We start from the raw sequence: 17,748 nt of genomic DNA, 5'->3' as shown, positions 1-17,748 counted from the left end.
CCTTTTCAGCAACCTTAAATGGAGGCAGTTTCTACAGAGCACAGGTTTTGAATACAGATGAACTGGGCTTCTATCGACCACTGGACTGTCTACTTAGTACATGACCATGGGTTAGTCATTAGCCTCTTTTCCCATCAATAAAGAATAATAATTTCCTATTTTGCAAGGCTGCTGTACGAAGTAAATGCGAAGATAAGAATATGCAAAACATATTTTATGCAGATCCTCAGCAGGGTCTGCTGCACAGAGCTCAACAAAATAATATTCTAAGAGAACTCTTAGTTTTTGGTGGCCAGTTTATTTGCCTTTGCTTCAAAGAGTTCCTATAAAGCCTATTCTTTCTCCTCAGCTATGCCCACTGAGGACTCCCCAGGGAGAGATGTGAGGCTTCTTTCTCACTGTTAGAATTACACAGAAGAGCTGCACTTTATGACATCTTAGGCACTACTCCAGTGGGACTGTGTCAGCACATTAGAAGGATGTAAAATGCTTTGCGTTCCATATCCCCCCAAACTAATCTTCTCTGGCAAGAGGGAGCTCATAAAATACATTTACTAAACATTAACCCTCAAAACACAGACAGAGCCACCACTCTCGGCCAGCATTTTCCGAATAAAATGGGACACAACGTTCTTTAAAGTATCTAAAAGCCAAAGTGTGATACCTGTCATCGTCAGAGTTCTGTGTGGCTGTCAATCTGCCTTTTTAAAGCAACTCGAAGGAAAAAATGTCCAGCACCTAAGTCAACATACTTACAAGTGTGACTCAGTTTCATATCTAAAAAGAGGTGGAGTTGAAGAAGGCACTGTCACGTAACTGGCCTTGTTAAGCACTGCTCCAGCACTGCCTGCTATACACAAGTGCCCGTGGCTCTTCTCAAGTGCTACTGGCAGGCAGGGAAAGCAGATGTCTGAAAACAACTTCTGGAGATGCACTTGTTTATTTCTCAGGTACCCAATAAACATCAAATCTTGAGGCATTTGGCTCCTCTGAAGGATGAAGGGAGCCAAAAGGAAAAAAAGAAGATTGGGGCACCTGGGTGGCTCAGTCAGTTGAGCAACCGACTTTGGGTCAGGTCATGATCTCACAGTTCATGAGTTCAAGCCCCTCATCGGGCTTGGGCTATCAGCACAGAGCCTGCTTCAGATTTTCTGTCGCCCCACCCCTCTCTCTCTGCCCCTGCCCCCCCACCATAAAAACATTTTTTAAAAAATAAGAAAAAAAAATAAGATTGAAGTTTGCATACCAGTTCTTACCAAAGATCAATCCTTTTAAGTCAGGTGGCTAAAAACTTCTAAGAATACTGAAAGTTCTCAAAAAGGAAACATTTAAATGTAATGAGCGTGTGTGTGTGCACGTGCACACACACACACACAGAGAGAGAGAAAAAGAGGTGATAATCGGCAAGAAAACAAGAAACTCAAAGGAAAATGGAAGACTGTCTCCGGACAATTAGGTATGTGTCAAGAATTAAGAATTTCAGGAAGGATACCCCAGAGCTAGAATTTCCACAGGAAAGGCTCATTTGAGGATCGGTGGACAGAACTCAGAAAACAAAACCTCACAGATCAGTAGTGTTTTAATGAAATCCAGAGCTGTGGATCTGAAATTTTAACATCTGGGGAGTAGTTCTGGCTCAGAAGGGCTTTCTCCACATGCAGGCAGGGGAGGGCAAGATGGTTTGAAAAGACTAGCTGATAAGCATTGTGCAAAAGAGATACAAAGACAAGGGTCTAACTGCAAACACAAAATTTACAGAATGACATGCTTTGTTCCTGTCATCAGTTATTCCTAACATGGAAACCATGTACTTTTCCCTGTTAATATGAAGCCTTCCCTGATGACAGATATCACAGGGAGGCACTCTGCATTTACACTTCAGTTTAGTGCCTGGTCCATGACCTCCCTGAGTCATTCAGAGAGCGGCACTTAATGTCAGAATGGACACCACCAACCTTTCCTAAACTTGCAGAGTCTACAAGTCACCTGGGGGCTTTGTTAAAATAAGATTCCTGGACTGCACCCAGATGTACTGAATCAACACTCCAGGAGAAAGACCTGGGTACCCAATTTATTAGCAAGCATCCTGGATGGTTCTTTTGATCTGGCAAGTTTGGGAAATATTAAATTATACTGCTGAAAAGATGACCACAGGCCCCAAATGGAGCCACTTGTGCTAAGCACACATCATCTACAAACTGAAACTAACAGCTAACTTAATTGTGGTTTCAACCTTCTCCAGGGATGTAATCTCAGTTCAGGGGTCAGTTTGGAATTTTACAGTCAGCATTAGTAAGGTAATCTGCCTAACAGACCCCTTCTGTCCCCTTGCCTGAAATAATCCCCTCCCCCCATTATGACTTCCCTGTCTCACCCCCTCTGCCTTTAAAAAAAACCTTTACTTGGGATGGGATGCCCAATTCATGAATTGTTCAATAAAGCCAATTAGATCTTTAAAAGTTACTCGGTTACTTTTTTGTTATTTAATAACACCAACTCCACACTTTGGAGATTCTGGCAAGTCACTGGCTCAAAATTACAACCTGGGGGTTAAGTACCCCCCCTCCCCCAAAGACCGAGGCTTCAGCTCCCCCAGTGTTTGAGACGAGGGCCTGAGGTCCAAGGTCACAACGGCTGGCTATTAGCAGAAGCAGGTCTTGAAGGACCCAGGTCTTGGGGACGCAAGGTCAAGGCTCCTCCTCAGCGCGCTGACTTCGGAGCCTCAGACCTCGGGCCGGCAGCGCATGAGAGGAGGCAGCCCGGGAAGGTCAGAAGCCACCACAGCGCAGGAGCCCGAGACAGGCAGGGCCGGCCGCCCCCCCCCCCTCCCCGCCCATACGGGCTCCCCGGGCAAAAGCCCGCCGTGCTCCCCTGGGAGGTGGTCATGGCTCCGTGTTCACCGAGGGACGGGGCTGGGAATAGGAAACAAGAGGCTCCAGGGGCGAGGATGGGCCGGAAGGGGACAGCTGGGGAGATCGGGTTCCTGGGCCGCAACTCTACGACGCTCACCTGCCTCTCGGGGCTCGCTCCCGGCTTCTTCGCGGCAGCCGGCTTCGCACCTCGCGCCTCTCGCGATATGAGGACTCTGCGGGAGCGCGGGCAGGGCGGAAGTGGCCTTGGCGAGCTCCCGGGTGTCCGCCGCGTCACTGGCGGAGGCGTGCCCGCTTCCAAGATGGCGGCGGCAGCGGCGGCGGTGTCAGGCGCGCTCGGCCGGGCGGGCTGGAGGCTCCTGCAGCTGCGGTGCCTGCCCGGTGAGGGGGCGGCCGAGCCGGGGAGCGGGGAGGAGCAGGGAGGGGCACGAAGCCGACCTGGCCTGGGTGCGGGGCGGAAGAGGCCGCCGTGGCGGCCCACGAGCAAGGTGAGGTGAAGGGCATCGGCGCGGAGCCGCCGGCGTCCAGGGCTCTAAGGGGCCGCCTGGCTGGTTTCTGCTCCCATTCTTGAGCTGTGAAGGGCAGGAGTGGCGGGGCGGGGCCTGTCTCTCCCATTTAACGAAGTTAACGGAGCCCCAGAGAGAGGGCTGTGGGTGCCCAGGGTCTCACAGTTCGGCAGTTGCAGCCTGGCAGACCCAGACCCAGTCTGTCGGCAAGTCCACCGCCAAGTCCCCGGGAAGGGCCACTTCAGGGTCAGAGTTGGAAACGGCCGCAGAGAGCCCCTAGTCCGTTGTTTCCTAAGTCGGTCATCTCCTCACTTCATTGATTCTATGATATTGTCCCACCTTTTCCACAGTATAGTCAGTATTTTTGTTTATACACCCGAGTTCTTAATACTAGACGTTTACTTAAAAGAGGTAGCTTTATATTGCTACTGTAAATGGACAACCAGTGTCACCTCCATAAATAGAATGTATACATTGATGTATTAACATAAACATACAATTAATAAAATTATATTCTCCTGGATTTCATCAAATCTTGTGCCCCGCGGTGGTTTCCACAGTCATGCTTTGGGACCTCTCCCATCCTATTCAAAGTTTTATGAGTATTTGTTCCATTTTTTGTGTGTGTACAAATACTAAAATACCGATATTTTTACACCTACTATTCTGTGTTGTGTTTTGTTTTGTTTTTTGAGAAAGAGAGAGAGAGAAAGGGAGAGAATCTTAAGCGGGCTCCAAGCTTAGTGCAGAGCCCGATGTTAGGGCTCCATCTCATGACCCTGGGATGGTAACCTGAGCCTCAACTAACTGAGCCACCCAGGTGCCCCTATTCTGTGTTTCTTTTAACATCATCGTTCCCTGAGTTAGTCCATAGATTTCTTTTTAAAACACGAGTGTCCTTTTGTTGTTATACAAAACTCCAATCCACATGTTTAAAGAAATGCCTGTGCCCCAGCATATCCACTCCTAGGTGGAGAAATGAAAGCATATGTCCACCACAAGGTGTGTACAAGTATATTTACAGCAACTTTATTCATGATAGACTAGGCTGAAACAACCCAGGTGTTCATCAACAGACTAGTGTTTCTTAATGCAATTCCACTCAGCAATAAAAAGTAGCAATTGATTTCCACAAAAACACTAATCAGTTAACAATATATTATGCAAAAGAAGTTTTGCACAAAAAGGATATACTGTATGATTCCCTTTATTATTTTTTTTTAAATTTTTTTTTCAACGTTTATTTTTTTATTTTTGGGACAGAGAGACAGAGCATGAATGGGGGAGGGGCAGAGAGAGAGGGAGACACAGAATCGGAAACAGGCTCCAGGCTCTGAGCCATCAGCCCAGAGCCTGACGCGGGGCTCGAACTCACGGACCGCGAGATTGTGACCTGGCTGAAGTCGGACGCTGAACCGACTGCGCCACCCAGGCGCCCCTGTATGATTCCCTTTAGATGAAATTCTAGGACAGGACAGGGTGGAAATTTCAGAACAGTGTAGGTTGGGGGGGAATGACTGGGGAGGAGCATAAGCTTTCTGGGGTGATGATAATATTCTTCACGTTAGGGGTTCAGGTTATGCAAGTGTACACTTTTGTCAGGACTCAGATTTGGCACATTTAAGATTTGTGCATTTCATTGTATATAACTACCACCTCAGTAAAAGACCAGTAAATAAATATTGAACTCTGGTTAATGATATGCACGCAGAATGTGTGGAGCTGAAGAACACTGAGGTCTACAACATGCATCAAACATAAGATGGATTGATGACGGGAGAGTGTGATAGATATGTAGAACCTAGGTGGTGGGTACACAGGTGTTCATGTCATAGTTCTTTCAACTTGTATGAAATTTTCTATAATAAAATGTTGGGAAAGAAAAAAAGGAGTGGGCCTGGACTTTCCAAAGCCCTTCCCATAGTAAATGAGGTGTTGCAGGTGTTGCCAATGAGAAAACATCAGCATGAGAAAAACCCCACACCTGTGGGGTGCCTGGGTGGCTCAGTCAGTTGACCATTGACCATCCCATCCAACTCTTGGTTTCAGCTCAGGTCACGATCTTACAGTCATGGGATTGAGCCACATGTTGGGCTCCGCCCTGAGCATGGAGCCTGCTTGAGATTCTCTCTCTCTCCTGCCACTCTCCCCCACTCACTCTGTCTCTGTCTCTCTCGCTCAAATGAATTAAATGAGTAAGTAAATAGAGATTAGTGACCTGTGTGAAGACACCATATAAATACTGTAGGAATCAGTACTCAGGCCTCATTTCTAGTCCAGTGCTCTTGGTATAATATAAATATGTAGCAATTTCAGGTCATTTTCACTTTTTGATTGGGCTTCACAACACTCCCAGTGAGCAAACAGATTCTTACTCTTAATTTGCATATTTATTTATTTTCTTTTTTTTTAATTTATTTTTTTTTCAACGTTTATTTATTTTTGGGACAGAGAGAGACAGAGCATGAACGGGGGAGGGGCAGAGAGAGAGGGAGACACAGAATCGGAAACAGGCTCCAGGCTCCGAGCCATCAGCCCAGAGCCCGACGCAGGGCTCGAACTCGCGGACCGCAAGATCGTGACCCGGGCTGAAGTCGGACGCTTAACCGACTGCACCACCCAGGCGCCCCTTAATTTGCGTATTTAAAAATCATGCTCATTGGGACGAAGCCCATTACCATACAGTGAACAAACGATAGCAAAAGGCCAGAGGCCAGGTCTTCGGTTCCCTGGCTCATGCTTTTGCCACCACATCATGTGTCAAGGTTGCCAGTTTACCGAAGATTTTTGTCTGGGACTCAATACTCAGATAAGTGGTTCTGGAGTAGACTCAGCCCTGCTTTTCCTCTCCCCATCCCTCATGCCATTTGGGGCATCAAAGAGTCTTCTCTGGTAAGTGTTCCTGCCTGACCAGCCCCGTTCTTGTTTCAGTGTCCCGTTGCCAGTCAGCCCTGGTGTCACGTGCCTTCCATGCTTCAGCTGTGCAACTAAAGTCTTCAGATGAGCAGAAGCAACAACCTCCCCCGTCTTTTTCTCAGCAACATCCTGAGACACACAGAGCAGAAGAACCCAAGCCAGAGTCCTCTCGTCCACCCCCCAGGTATGTATCAGGACCGCAGTCCATCCATTTCTGGCCATTTTGCATGCTTGGGTGTGTCTGTCCTTCCTCTCTCCTCTTTATCCTCCTTTTCACCTTCCATCATTTTCTAGGCTATCTTTGAAAGGAAACTGTTGCTTTTTTATTATATTTTAATTGTGCCTGTACACTCTAAAATATCGAATCAAAGTAAAGAAGCTCATAAAAGTAAAGCAAAAATTACCAGAAATCACAAACCCTGAAAAAACTCTAATGTTTTTGCAAATGTCCTTTTTTGATGTTTTATAAGTATACTCCATACGTAAATCTATATACTGTAAGTGATTAATTACACTGTACACCATTCCAGAACCTGTTTTTTCACTCAATAGTACATTTTTAATGTTTTCTCAGTCTGTATGATTTTCATGGTTGCATACTATGCCAGCAAATGGCAGTATTAAAATTTATTTAACCTATCTTGGGGCATCTGGATGGCTCTGTCAGTTAAGCGTCCGACTTCATCTCAGGTCATGATCTCACCGTTGGTAGGTCTGAGCCCCATATCAGGCTCTGTGCTGACAGCTCAGAGCCTGGAGCCTGCTTCGGATTCTCTGTCTCCCTCTCTCTCTGCCCCTTCCCCATTCATGCTCTCACTCTCTCAAGGATAAACATTAAAAACAGTTTAAATTTATTTAACCTACCTTTTATTGATGAATAGATTTCCTTCACTGCTATAAAAAATGTGATCAAGTGTGTGATTCTCTCAGCAGGGGGAGCATTGAATCAAAGCAGGTGCACATCTAAAATTTTGTTACATGTGTGGGACCAAATTGGCCTCTAGGGAGGTGAAAATAGTTTACGTTTCCATTAGATATTTTTTTTCTTAATTCTGCCACTGAGATGTCCTGCTAGCTCTGAAATTAGGGTGTTCCCATCATTTTTATGGTCTCCTGATTAAAGTGCTTCTCATTTCCATTTAGCAAATATGTTCTGAGGATCTCCTTTGTGCCAGGCCCTGTGAATACTACAACTGTTGTCCCTGTCCTCATGGAGTTATCGTTTGGTACAAATACAGATGAAGAAACAGTGTGCTAAGGGCTGTAAACAGAGAAATCCAGGGGGCTATGGGAGCATTTGCCTTCCTATGACATGACCTCCTCACTCACGGGATCCCTTGTCTCAGTGACTGTATGAGAGGAGAAAGGTGATAGAATTTTTGTTCTGTTGACATTGAAACATCAGTACTGGTGAAAAGTAAGTGTCTTCCCAACGTGCGCTTAGAGGAGGCCCAGAGCCTCCGGTTTCCGGTCAGGCTCATTTTGCGTGTCAGGCAGCCGGCAGTGAGATGAGGTGTGCTGGGTTCCGTCCCCACGTGTCTGTTGGGTTTGGGTCTCAGGTACACAGATCAGGGTGGTGAGGAGGAGGAGGACCATGAGAGCGAGGAGCAGCTGCAGCACCGCATCCTGACCGCAGCCCTGGAGTTCGTGCCTGCCCACGGGTGGACAGCAGAGGCCATCGCGGAAGGAGCCCAGGTGTGTATAGGAGGAGGGGGGATGGGGACCGGGAGGGAGTCACACCGGCCAAAGCAGAGGGTCTCATGCTTTCTTATGGCCCAGCTTAGAGCCCCTCACTGCTACAGGATTGGGGCAGGGTGTGTTTTCCCAATAGGGTAAAAATAGCTTTATTTTTTTAATACAGAAAGATTATACCATGGAGTTGGTTCTTGCGAGCTAGGTTATAAAGGCAGCCCCTTAGGCATAGGTGTTGCCTATGATCACAGTTACCATGTTTCATTGACTCTAAGCAGTGGTGTGAGAAGTGCCATTATTTTATGCATCACTAAAAAAGAAAAAATGCTACCTATTAAACTGGGACATGTTGTCAATTGCATGATTCACACTGCATGTTTAAATGAAAAAGTAGGGGGGCATCTGGCTGGCTCAGTTGGTAGAATGTGTGACTCTTGATCTTGGGGTTGTGAGTTCCAGCCCCACGTTGGGTATAGAAATTACTTCAAAATAAAATCATAAAAATAAAATGAAATGAAAAAATAGGTGCATCTTAAAATTGATGAAATCTGGTGTTTGAAAATGCAAGAGGGCACCATCTAGGAGACCAACACGCCTTGCTTTGTCAGTAAGACTGACGGTGTTTGCTCCTGCATTGGCACAGATGGCTGCTTTAGATTAAGCCGTTGGCTCACCTGGAGGCCATGGTGCACAGAATTGTCAAGCATAGCCAGATGCCGCCCTGTGAGAGCACAGCGAGAACAGAAAGCAAAGGAGTTCCAGATTCACGTCTCCCACCCCAAGCTTGCGGGGAAATTGGATGGAAGGGTGAGCGTGTTTGAATGCTGGCGAGAGCACAGAAACAAGGGTGAAGTGCAGGTACGAGAGAAAGTCGTGCAGGTACGAGAAAGAAGTGCAGGTACGAGAGAAAAGATCCGAAGTCCAGAGCCCCTTCAAGGCAAGAATTAGGAGATCTGGGAAATGAGTGCGAGGACTGGCCTTTGATGTAATAGGGGTGAGGTTGGAGAAGACAACTACGGGTTTAATTTTTAGAATATTAAGGGAGTTCCCAAGGGACAGCTTCTGTTCCCTGTGAAGTAGGTGTGGTTGTCTCATGAACCTGAAGTTAAGGGTAAGAGGAGACAAAGGTTTGAGGGTGGCAGAGAATGTTAGAAAGAATTATTACAGGAAGTGGTGGAACAGAAATGTAACAGGATGGTTTGGAAAAAAATTTTTTTTTTTTAAAGGGAGGGAATCACTATATATCAAAGCTACCTATATTCATACTCCTAGAACTTTTTTTTTTATGTCTATTAATTTTTGAGAGAGAGAGAGAGAGAGAGATAGAACACAAGCAGGGAAGGGGCAGAGAGGGAGACACAGAATCCAAAGCAGACTCCAGGCTCTGAGCTGTCAGCACGGAGCCGATACAGGGCTCGAACCCACAAACCATGAGATCATGACCTGAGCCGAAGTCAGATGCTTAACTGACTGAGCCACCCAGGTGCCCCTGTTTGGAAAAATCTTATACTGCATTAGTCTACAGTAACTGGTCTTCTTCACTGTGTCCTGTGTATATCTTCATTCATAGTGGCTGCATAATACCCATTGTATTTATTTGACTTCAATTGATAAACATTTGGGTTGTTTCCAATTTTTTAGTATTCTAAACCTATTTGTACAACATTTAAGTGCATTTTGAGAAATGGAGTTGCTATTTTGTGGTATATCAGACCAAACAGAAACTACACCGGTTATTCAAATAGAATAGGGGCGCCTGGGTGGCTCAATTGGTTGAGCATCCAACTTCAGCTCAGGTCATAGATCTCACAGTTCATGGGTTCGGGCCCCACATCAGGCTCTGTGCTGACAGCTCAGAGAATAGAGCCTGCTTCGGATTCTGTGTCTCCCTCACTCTCTGCCCCTCCCATGCTCATGCTCTGTCTCTCTCTCTCTCTCAAAAATAACATTAAAATTAAAAAAAAAAAATCAAATAGAACTTAATACAGTGAAGGGGGAATGGGGTGTAAAGTTGGTAACCAGGTAAGTGGCAGGATAAAAAGAAGCCCTTAGGGTATTACGGAGGTTGCCACAGGGTTTAGCTCCCATCTCCAGGGCTAAGGAGACAAAGGGGAAAATTGGACTTGTTAAAATGGGAGGCTTGAAGGAGAGTCCCTGTGGAGGTGAGGAGGAGGAGCTACTTGGCCAGTGATGCTGTCTCTAAGTTTAGAGAGAGGGTCCCCTGGGGCTGGCACCCAACGTGATGGTGGTTCAGTGGAACCAGTTCTTTGGGTTCTGGGAAGGGTACAGACCGGCTCAGCCAGGGCCAGGCCACCAGAGGGAAGTGCTGCCCTGGGTGAAGGCGGCTTCTGGGGAGATGCTCACGGAGCCGCCAGCAGACAGGACGTCCACAGGAAGGAGAGGGACCCTTCCTCCTCCTCTAGCCTCACGGTCTCCCTCCAGCGATGGGATGGGCAGAGCCTAACATGGAGCTGGAAGTGTGGCTTGTGGACTACGGCCCCTGCATCACAAAGCGGAGGCTGAGACAATAACTCCCCATCTGGTCCAGAGAGAGAAAATATGTTTTTTTTCCAAATATTTAAGTCATCTCTACACTCAATGTGGGGCTTGAACTCACGATCAAAAGTCACATGCTGTGTCTGAGCCAGCCAGGAGCCCTGAGTGTGTATATTTTTGAGGGTGTTGTTAACATACATAGTAGAGCCAGTATAGCCTGGTGGTGATGAGCTCTGAGCCTCAGTTTCCTCATCTGTAAAATGAGTGAGGATAACCCCCACCAGCTGGAGTTGCTACGTGGCCGAGGCCACAGTGAGATTGTGTGTGTCATGTGCTTAGCAGGGTGCCTGACACAGTAAACATCAGTTGCCATTAGTATTGATGTGGGTGCAAGTCTGTTGTGAATACTGCCAAATTGCCCTCTATAACTTCCACCAAAACAGAGGCACTTTCTCCACTCCCAATTGGAGGGATTTATAGTTAGTACTTTTTTTGTTCCTTCCCTTCCCTCTCTCCCTGGTGCTGTCATAGTTCTGCCTCCAGTAGATGCTCGATGATTGCCACATATCAGGAAGAGCAAAGGACCATCATGGCATTGTTAACTCCTTAACAACTCATAAAAGAAAATGTTTTGGGGCCCCTGGGTGGCTCAGTTGAGCGTCCGACTTCAGCTCAGGTCACAATCTCATGGTTTGTGAGTTCAAGTCCTGCATCAGGCTTTCTGCTGTCAGTGCAGAGCCCGCTTCAGATCCTCTGCCCCCCTCTCTCTCTGCCCCTGCCCCCCTTGCTCACTTGCTCTCTCGAAAATGAATAAGCATTTGGGGTGCCTGGGTGGCTCAGTCAGTTAAGCATCAACTTCAGCTCAGGTCATGATCTCATGGTTTGTGAGTTAAAGTCCTGCGTCAGGCTCTCTGCTGTCAGTGCAGAGTCTGCTTCAGATCCTCTGTCCCCTCTCTCTGCCCCTCCCCTTCTCTCTCTGTCTCTCTCAAAAATGAATAAACATGTGGGGCGCCTGGGTGGCTCAGTCGGTTAAGCGTCTGACTTCAGCTCAGGTCATGATCTTATGGTTCGAGAGTTTGAGCCCCTGCTTTGGATTCTGTGTCTCCTCCTCTCAGCCCCTCCCCCCCACTCATGCTCTGTCTCTCTCTCTCAAAAAAATAAATAAACATTAAAAAAAGAATATATTTTAAAAATTAATAAATATTTATTTTTAAAAAAAGAAAAATGTTTTTTGGTTTTTGGGGTTTTTTTGCTTTTTGTTTTGTTTTTTGTTTTTTTGTTTTTTTGTTTTTTTCAACATAGAGGCCTAATTTCCAAGAGGTTTAGGTTAAGTGAATTGGTGAGGAAGAGCTGAGTGCTCTTCCCAGCCCCCTTTTTTATATTAGGACTCTGGGTTACAAGTGTCAGAGCTCAATTCTGATTGGCTGGAGCAGGCAAGGGTGTGTTCAGACTCATTTAATAACAAAAGTCTGGAAGTAGCTCCTTTGTGCTGCTGGGAATTGTCTCTCCATCCTGTCTGCTTTGCTTTCCTCTCTGTGAGCTTCATTCCCAGCAGGGGCTTCCCACACAGGACTAAAAATGGTTCAGCAGCCCCAGTGGAAAGAGAGCACTTCTTTTCCATGAGCACTAGCAAAAGTCCAGAGTTGGCCTCTTAGGGCCTGGATTTGGTCATGTGCATGTGCCTGAGCTAGTCACTGTGAGCTCCAGTTATCCAAGTCTGGATCTCAGGCTTTACAGCACACCAAAGGGGGTGCCTGGGTGGCTCAGTTGGTTAAGCATCTGACTTCGGCTCAGGTCATGAGCTGGCTCATGAGCCCTGCTTCAGGTGAGTGCTGACAGTGTAGAACCTGCGTGGGATATTCTCTCTCTCTCTCTCCCCCCAACCTTCTCTCTCCGCCCCTCATGAGATTCTCTTTCTTTCTGCCCCTCACTCACGCCCTCTCTCTCAAAAAAAAAAAAAAAAAAAAAAAAATACACCAAAGGGTTGATGGAGGATGGAGGATTGCTGGTCAGCTTTACCCAAATCACACGGACCAGGGGTGAAGAATAGGGTTATCCCATTAAAAAATCAAGCTGCTGTTACTGGAAAAAGAGGTGCTGGTGAGGAACAGACAACACATGTCCACTACATTTGTCTGCCACTTTTCTGTTTTCTCTGTCTCCTTTTGTAGTCTCTGGGTCTCTCCACTGCAGCAGCCAGCATGTTTGGGAATGACGGCAGTGAGCTGGTACTGCATTTTGTGACCCAGTGCAATGCTCGGCTCACTCATGTGCTGGAAGAGGAGCAGAAGCTGGTACAGCTGGGCCAGGCCGAGTAAGTCCTGTGGCATTTTTGCTCAGGGTGGCAGTTAAGGATCAGGGGGCTCAGGCCCCACTAACAGTCTCGGGAGGCCAATCCAGGCAGAGCCGAAAGAGAGGAGCATTGAGCAGCCCCGCTGCTTTGAGGGGACTGGAACACAGCTGCCTCTCTGTGACAGCTGTAGTCAGGCCAGCATCAGGAGCTGGTGGGACCCTCCTCCCTAGCGCCGAGTAAGCAGGATAGCCCCGAGCCCATGCCTTTGACCCAGAGACCCACTCTTTTCTTTTCCCTCTTCCAGGAAGAGGAAGACAGACCAGTTCCTGAGGGACGCAGTGGAAACCAGACTGAGAATGCTGATTCCATACATTGAGCACTGGCCCCGGGTACAGAGTCCATATCTAGGCTACAGGGCACCAATGCATTCGTGCTCTTAGTTCTCAGCACCTTGCACTCGGAGGACCCTGCACAGTCTTCAGAAGCTGGCTCATTAATCCGCACAGACCTGGGGATTCTCCGTGCACTTGGTAGAGCTAGGGAGTGCGGTCTTGGTCGTGCCAGAGGGAGTAACTGAGCCATCTGGGTCTCAGTTCCTAGAAGTGTGAGTGGCTTGCGTACTGGGTCACATCGTGTTGGCTCCTGGTGGCCTGAGTGTGCTACCAGGTCTTCAGTGAGGAGGAATCCATGGAGGAGATTAGAAAATGAGATTTTATTGGCCATCGTCATTAACAGGCCTGTCGTGTCCTGGATCTCAGAGGACTGGGATGTCTTTTCCAGTTGTCGATGTGATGCTTGAAAATTGGAGTATTCGTTCCAAGGCTTTTTTGTCCCCTTTCCTGAAGCTTCCTTTTTCCTGTTTCAAAGCATATCACAGTGTGGGCCGTTCTCTTAGTTAAGAAAATGGAGTCCAAGCACATCAGGAATGAGAGGGCAGCAGGGATCATCTAGTGTCCTCCGCCCACTACTGAGCAATAGCGCCCATCAGTCAGTTGACAGACCTTGGAACAGCAGCGGTGCACCTAACCCCAGGCTGCCTGCGGAGGGAGTATCTCGAGAGTGGAGTCCTGTCCCCTGCCTGTGCTTGCCACGCTGGATTTTCAGACCTCTGGCCTGATTCATTCCACCTTGCAGTCAAAGCAGTGGAAGTGTGTGTATTGGGCCCTGACTGCCTTCTGACTCAGCACGTTTTCTTCTGGGCTACTTCGATAAGAAAAAACTTTTCCAGCCGAGCCAGGGCCTCTGACCCAGCTCCCGCAGGCCACAGCCAGTGGAGTTTTGAGTTGGTAAAGTGACAAGACCTTGTACTCTCAAGAGTCGATGTCTGCTAAGGAAGCGTCTCTGGGTCGTGCTATTGCTTGTATTAGTTGAAGGATTTTTGGTTTCAGATACCAGAAACCAACTTGAGTTAAGCAAAACCCCAGGGAGGAATTTATTGTGAGGTTGCCATGGGGCATCAAGGGCAGGAATGCTGCTGGGCCCAGGGATTTGGACCTAGAAACTACTCCCAGACCCTCCTCCTAGCTCTGCTTCTACCTCCATGTTACAGAATGGGGTGCCCTCCACCATCCTTGCTCTCAGTACTCTTAGACCAGTCTAGACCCTCCGGCTGCCTGCATTCCCAAGTCCACGTGCCGGGGATGGAGAACCTGAGTGGGCCAGCTGAGGGTGGGGGCTGCCCCTGGCTCCCATCAGCTGTAACCAGGGTTGTCAGCTGCCAGGAGCTCACGCCAACCGGGCGGAGATGGTGGGTCTCAGCAGGGGAGTGGGCAGGCCCTCTCACATACCTCTGTGGAGAGGCGAGGCGCCGCACCATCCACCTGTGCTCTGTGTTCCCTGTGTGCAGTACCCGTTTCTGTCATTCTTTCCTCAGGCCCTCAGCATCCTCATGCTCCCGCACAACATCCCATCCAGCCTAAGCCTGATCACCAGTATGGTGGATGACATGTGGCATTACGCTGGGGACCAGTCCACTGATGTGAGTGCTTTCTGCAAACCCACAGGACACCAGGAGAGGCTTGGGTTAAGCATTTCTTCGGGAAGTTTGTGAAAGGTCTTTGATCACAGAGCCTTTCAGTGGGCCTGCAGTGCCACTCCTGTCTTGGAAAGGAGAGACTAGGGACGAGGAAGCTCCCTCAACAAGCCATAGTGGGACCTACGTCCTCATTCAAGGATGCACGCTCGAGCCACAAACCAGTGATTATTCCCTCTGTCCCCTCCTGGTGACACAAGCATCAGAGGGCCTGGTGACAAGGCTGCTGTTTTATAATCATTTCCCCTCAATCTCCTAAGACTCCCATTCTGCGATGTGATTTCTCAGTGTGTGTCTTTCATGAGACTGATTTTATTTATTTATTTATTTATTTTTAATTTTTTAATGTTTATTTTTGAGAGAGAGACAGAGCATGAGCAGGGGATGGGCAGAGAGAGAGGGAGACACAGAATCCGAGGCAGGCTCCAGGCTCTGAGCAGTCAGCCCAGAGCCTGATGCAGGGCTCGAACTCACAGACTGTGAGATCATGACCTGAGCTGAAGTCGGATGCTCAACCGACTTAGCCGACTGAGCCACCCGAGCCACCCAGGCGCCCCTCATGAGACTGATTTTAAAAAAGTGAACAGAACGCCATGGAGCCGCTGTTGCCTTAAAAAGGAACTCCCTCCCCCGAGCCCCTCCTGGCCTGCTTTGCCAAGAGATCAATTAGCCTTTAAACAGGCATCAGGATAGCTTCTGACTTGTTAATGCTGTCATATTTCTGGTAGGAAATTAAAAAATAAAAAGTATACCTTCATAAAAGAAGTTAATATGTAATGGTGCTCTGTGGAGTCCAGGCTGGGGAGGCGAAGAGCTACTCCTGCCACAGTTCTAACAAAGGACTTAATAAGCTTCCCCCATGTCGGAGGACACCACCAACAGAGCTGGTGGGAAAATGAAATTAGCAAAGAAATTAAAGGAATAAAACACAAAGCAGCTGAGTTAGTGCTCCAGAGAGCCATTTGCTGGGCCAGCCTGAAGTGGCTGAGGGACTGGAGCCCCTCGCTCCTCCTGGGTGTTCTGAATCTGTCCGTGGGCCTGTCTCAGCCCTCACTTTACTGGTGAGCATACCACGGTTTGGTCATAACTGGCTGACCAGAGAACCTCCCAGAATTTAGGCGGCCTAAGACGCAGTCTTTTCACAGGCTTCAAAATGGATGCCTGTAGCAAAATCGCCTGGGATGCTAATCAGACGTCCAGATTCCTTGCACTTACTTCAGACCCCTTGACTCTAAACTCTGAGAAGTTGGGCCCAGGAGCTTGCATTTTAATCTCCCAGTAATTTTGTTGCCCAGCCAAATTTGAGAACACCAATGTCTTGCAGGGAAACAAATGCATCTGTGGGGAAAAGAGATCAGGAGGGACCCCTTAGTGCCCGTGGCTTTGGGTAGGAACCCCCAGACTTCCCCAGCCCACAGCAGTAGTGGTGACCCACCTTCCTGGGTGGGTTTCTTTGCAGTTTAACTGGTATACCCGCCGAGCTGTGCTGGCTGGCATCTACAACACGACAGAGCTGGTGATGATGCAGGACTCGTCCCCAGACTTCGAGGACACTTGGCGCTTCCTGGAAAACCGGATTAACGACGCAATGAACATGGGCCACACTGCCAAGCAGGTAGTTGGGGCTAGCCATTTGGGAAGCCTCCTCACTAGGCACACCCCCCTCCTCCTGAAGGCTTGCCCAGGGAGTGTGCCAGCCATTTCCCTAAGAGCCATACTTGGGCCATTTGTGGTTGTGATCATAGGCTCTTCCTCCAGTCCACAGGGTCCTCATGAGTCCCCCCTCCACCCCCGACCCCTGCTTTTGTCTTACCTGTTTCACCTTTGAGCTTGTACTGGGGGCTTAAGAGAGCCTGACCCTGACTCCTTCTAGGTAAAGTCCACTGGAGAGGCACTGGTTCAAGGACTCATGGGTGCAGCAGTGACGGTAAGTACTGTCTCACTCATCCCTGCCCTCCTCCCGTCCCCGTCCTGCCCTGTGACCCTTAAAACATGTGTCAGTGTTCCCAAATCTTTTAAACTAGAAAACTCCTAATACAGACAGTGATTCAGCCCCGGTCTCTGATCCTCAGTACCCCATCTCTTTTTTTTTTTTTTGCTGCCATTAAAAAACATTGCTGATTCCCAGGCCCCTAGCATGTCAGATCTGTGGATCTTAGCCATGCCTGCCGCCTTGAAAACCCCAGTCTCTCCCACTGGAGTCCTAATGGCAGGGCAAGGCCTCATCATTCTGTTTCCTTCCCTGTATCAGCTCAAGAACCTGACCGGTCTAAACCAGCGCCGGTGAGCGGGATGGGGTGTGAGCTAGAGTGCCCAGAAGAAAATCTGCAGATACATTGAAAGGGCTTTGAAAGATATGAAGTGCCACCCATGGAACAGGGTGTTAATGAGAAAACACTGAAGGACTCCTGAGTCACTACGACAGCCACCTGGAAACCACAGAGCACTTGATACAGCTGTAGCCTGCGATCAGGCTACTTCTTCAGTTCTAAATACCAGGCCAGGCCTCCTGATGCCTTTCTGCATTACCACTGTGTGACTGAAAAAATGAGGCTCTCATCCAAGCGTTCAAGCCACAGAAACCCGGCATGTCCCTATCTATGGTCTCACAGATACTTGATCATGTCTTAATCTTCCTAGAGTAATCTCTGGGGCTCCCAAATCAGAGTCAGGCTGTGAAACCTTTATAAAGTGGCAGCCCATCCCCAGCACAGCACAGACTTGTGCACACAGGCGTTCCTTGCACCCCTCTCCTTTCTGGTGTCCTGAGATACTGCACCTGGGAACCCCTCAGAAAGCTGCCTCACTTGAGACTGGTGCCTGCTGGACAGTGGTGCCCAGCCTGGCCGGAGGCGTGAACCCAGGCCGTTGTCGCATTATACCAGCATGTGTTTGTAGGGTTAAGAGTCTGTACAAATAGTAATAAATATGTTTGAAGCAGTT

The 17,748-nt window shown here is 48.3% G+C and overlaps 2 protein-coding genes across 3 annotated transcripts in view; one reads left to right on the top strand and one right to left on the bottom strand.

Moving 5' to 3' along the window:
• The window catches only part of CIAPIN1 (cytokine induced apoptosis inhibitor 1), a 16,975-nt gene extending 13,839 nt beyond the window's left edge, over window positions 1-3,136 (bottom strand). For both annotated transcript variants that reach the window (XM_047836011.1, XM_047836013.1), the window contains exon 1: window positions 3,010-3,136. The gene's annotated coding sequence lies outside the window, so the exon portion shown is untranslated. The remainder of the gene's footprint in view (window positions 1-3,009) is intronic.
• Window positions 2,933-17,748, top strand: COQ9 (coenzyme Q9). Its single transcript, XM_047836010.1, has 9 exons — window positions 2,933-3,251; window positions 6,308-6,476; window positions 7,852-7,987; window positions 12,652-12,794; window positions 13,078-13,162; window positions 14,647-14,751; window positions 16,265-16,420; window positions 16,679-16,732; window positions 17,057-17,748. The coding sequence occupies exons 1-9, from the start codon at window positions 2,948-2,950 to the stop codon at window positions 17,090-17,092; spliced, it is 1,188 nt and encodes a 395-aa protein (XP_047691966.1). The 5' UTR covers window positions 2,933-2,947; the 3' UTR covers window positions 17,093-17,748.

Source organism: Prionailurus viverrinus, chromosome E2 (assembly GCF_022837055.1).
Source record: "Prionailurus viverrinus isolate Anna chromosome E2, UM_Priviv_1.0, whole genome shotgun sequence".
NCBI lineage: Eukaryota > Metazoa > Chordata > Mammalia > Carnivora > Felidae > Prionailurus > Prionailurus viverrinus.
The sequence above is the reverse complement of the archived record's forward strand: the minus strand, read 5'-3'. Positions and strand labels throughout refer to the sequence as shown.

Excerpts from the sequence above, each read along its gene's own strand:
- COQ9 (XM_047836010.1), top strand. The coding sequence starts at position 2,948 with ATGGGCCGGAAGGGGACAGCTGGGGAGATCGGGTTCCTGGGCCGCAAC. Across the intron at positions 6,477-7,851 it reads TCCTCTCGTCCACCCCCCAG|GTACACAGATCAGGGTGGTG; the intron begins GTATGTATCAGG and ends TTTGGGTCTCAG. Across the intron at positions 12,795-13,077 it reads GTACAGCTGGGCCAGGCCGA|GAAGAGGAAGACAGACCAGT; the intron begins GTAAGTCCTGTG and ends TCCCTCTTCCAG.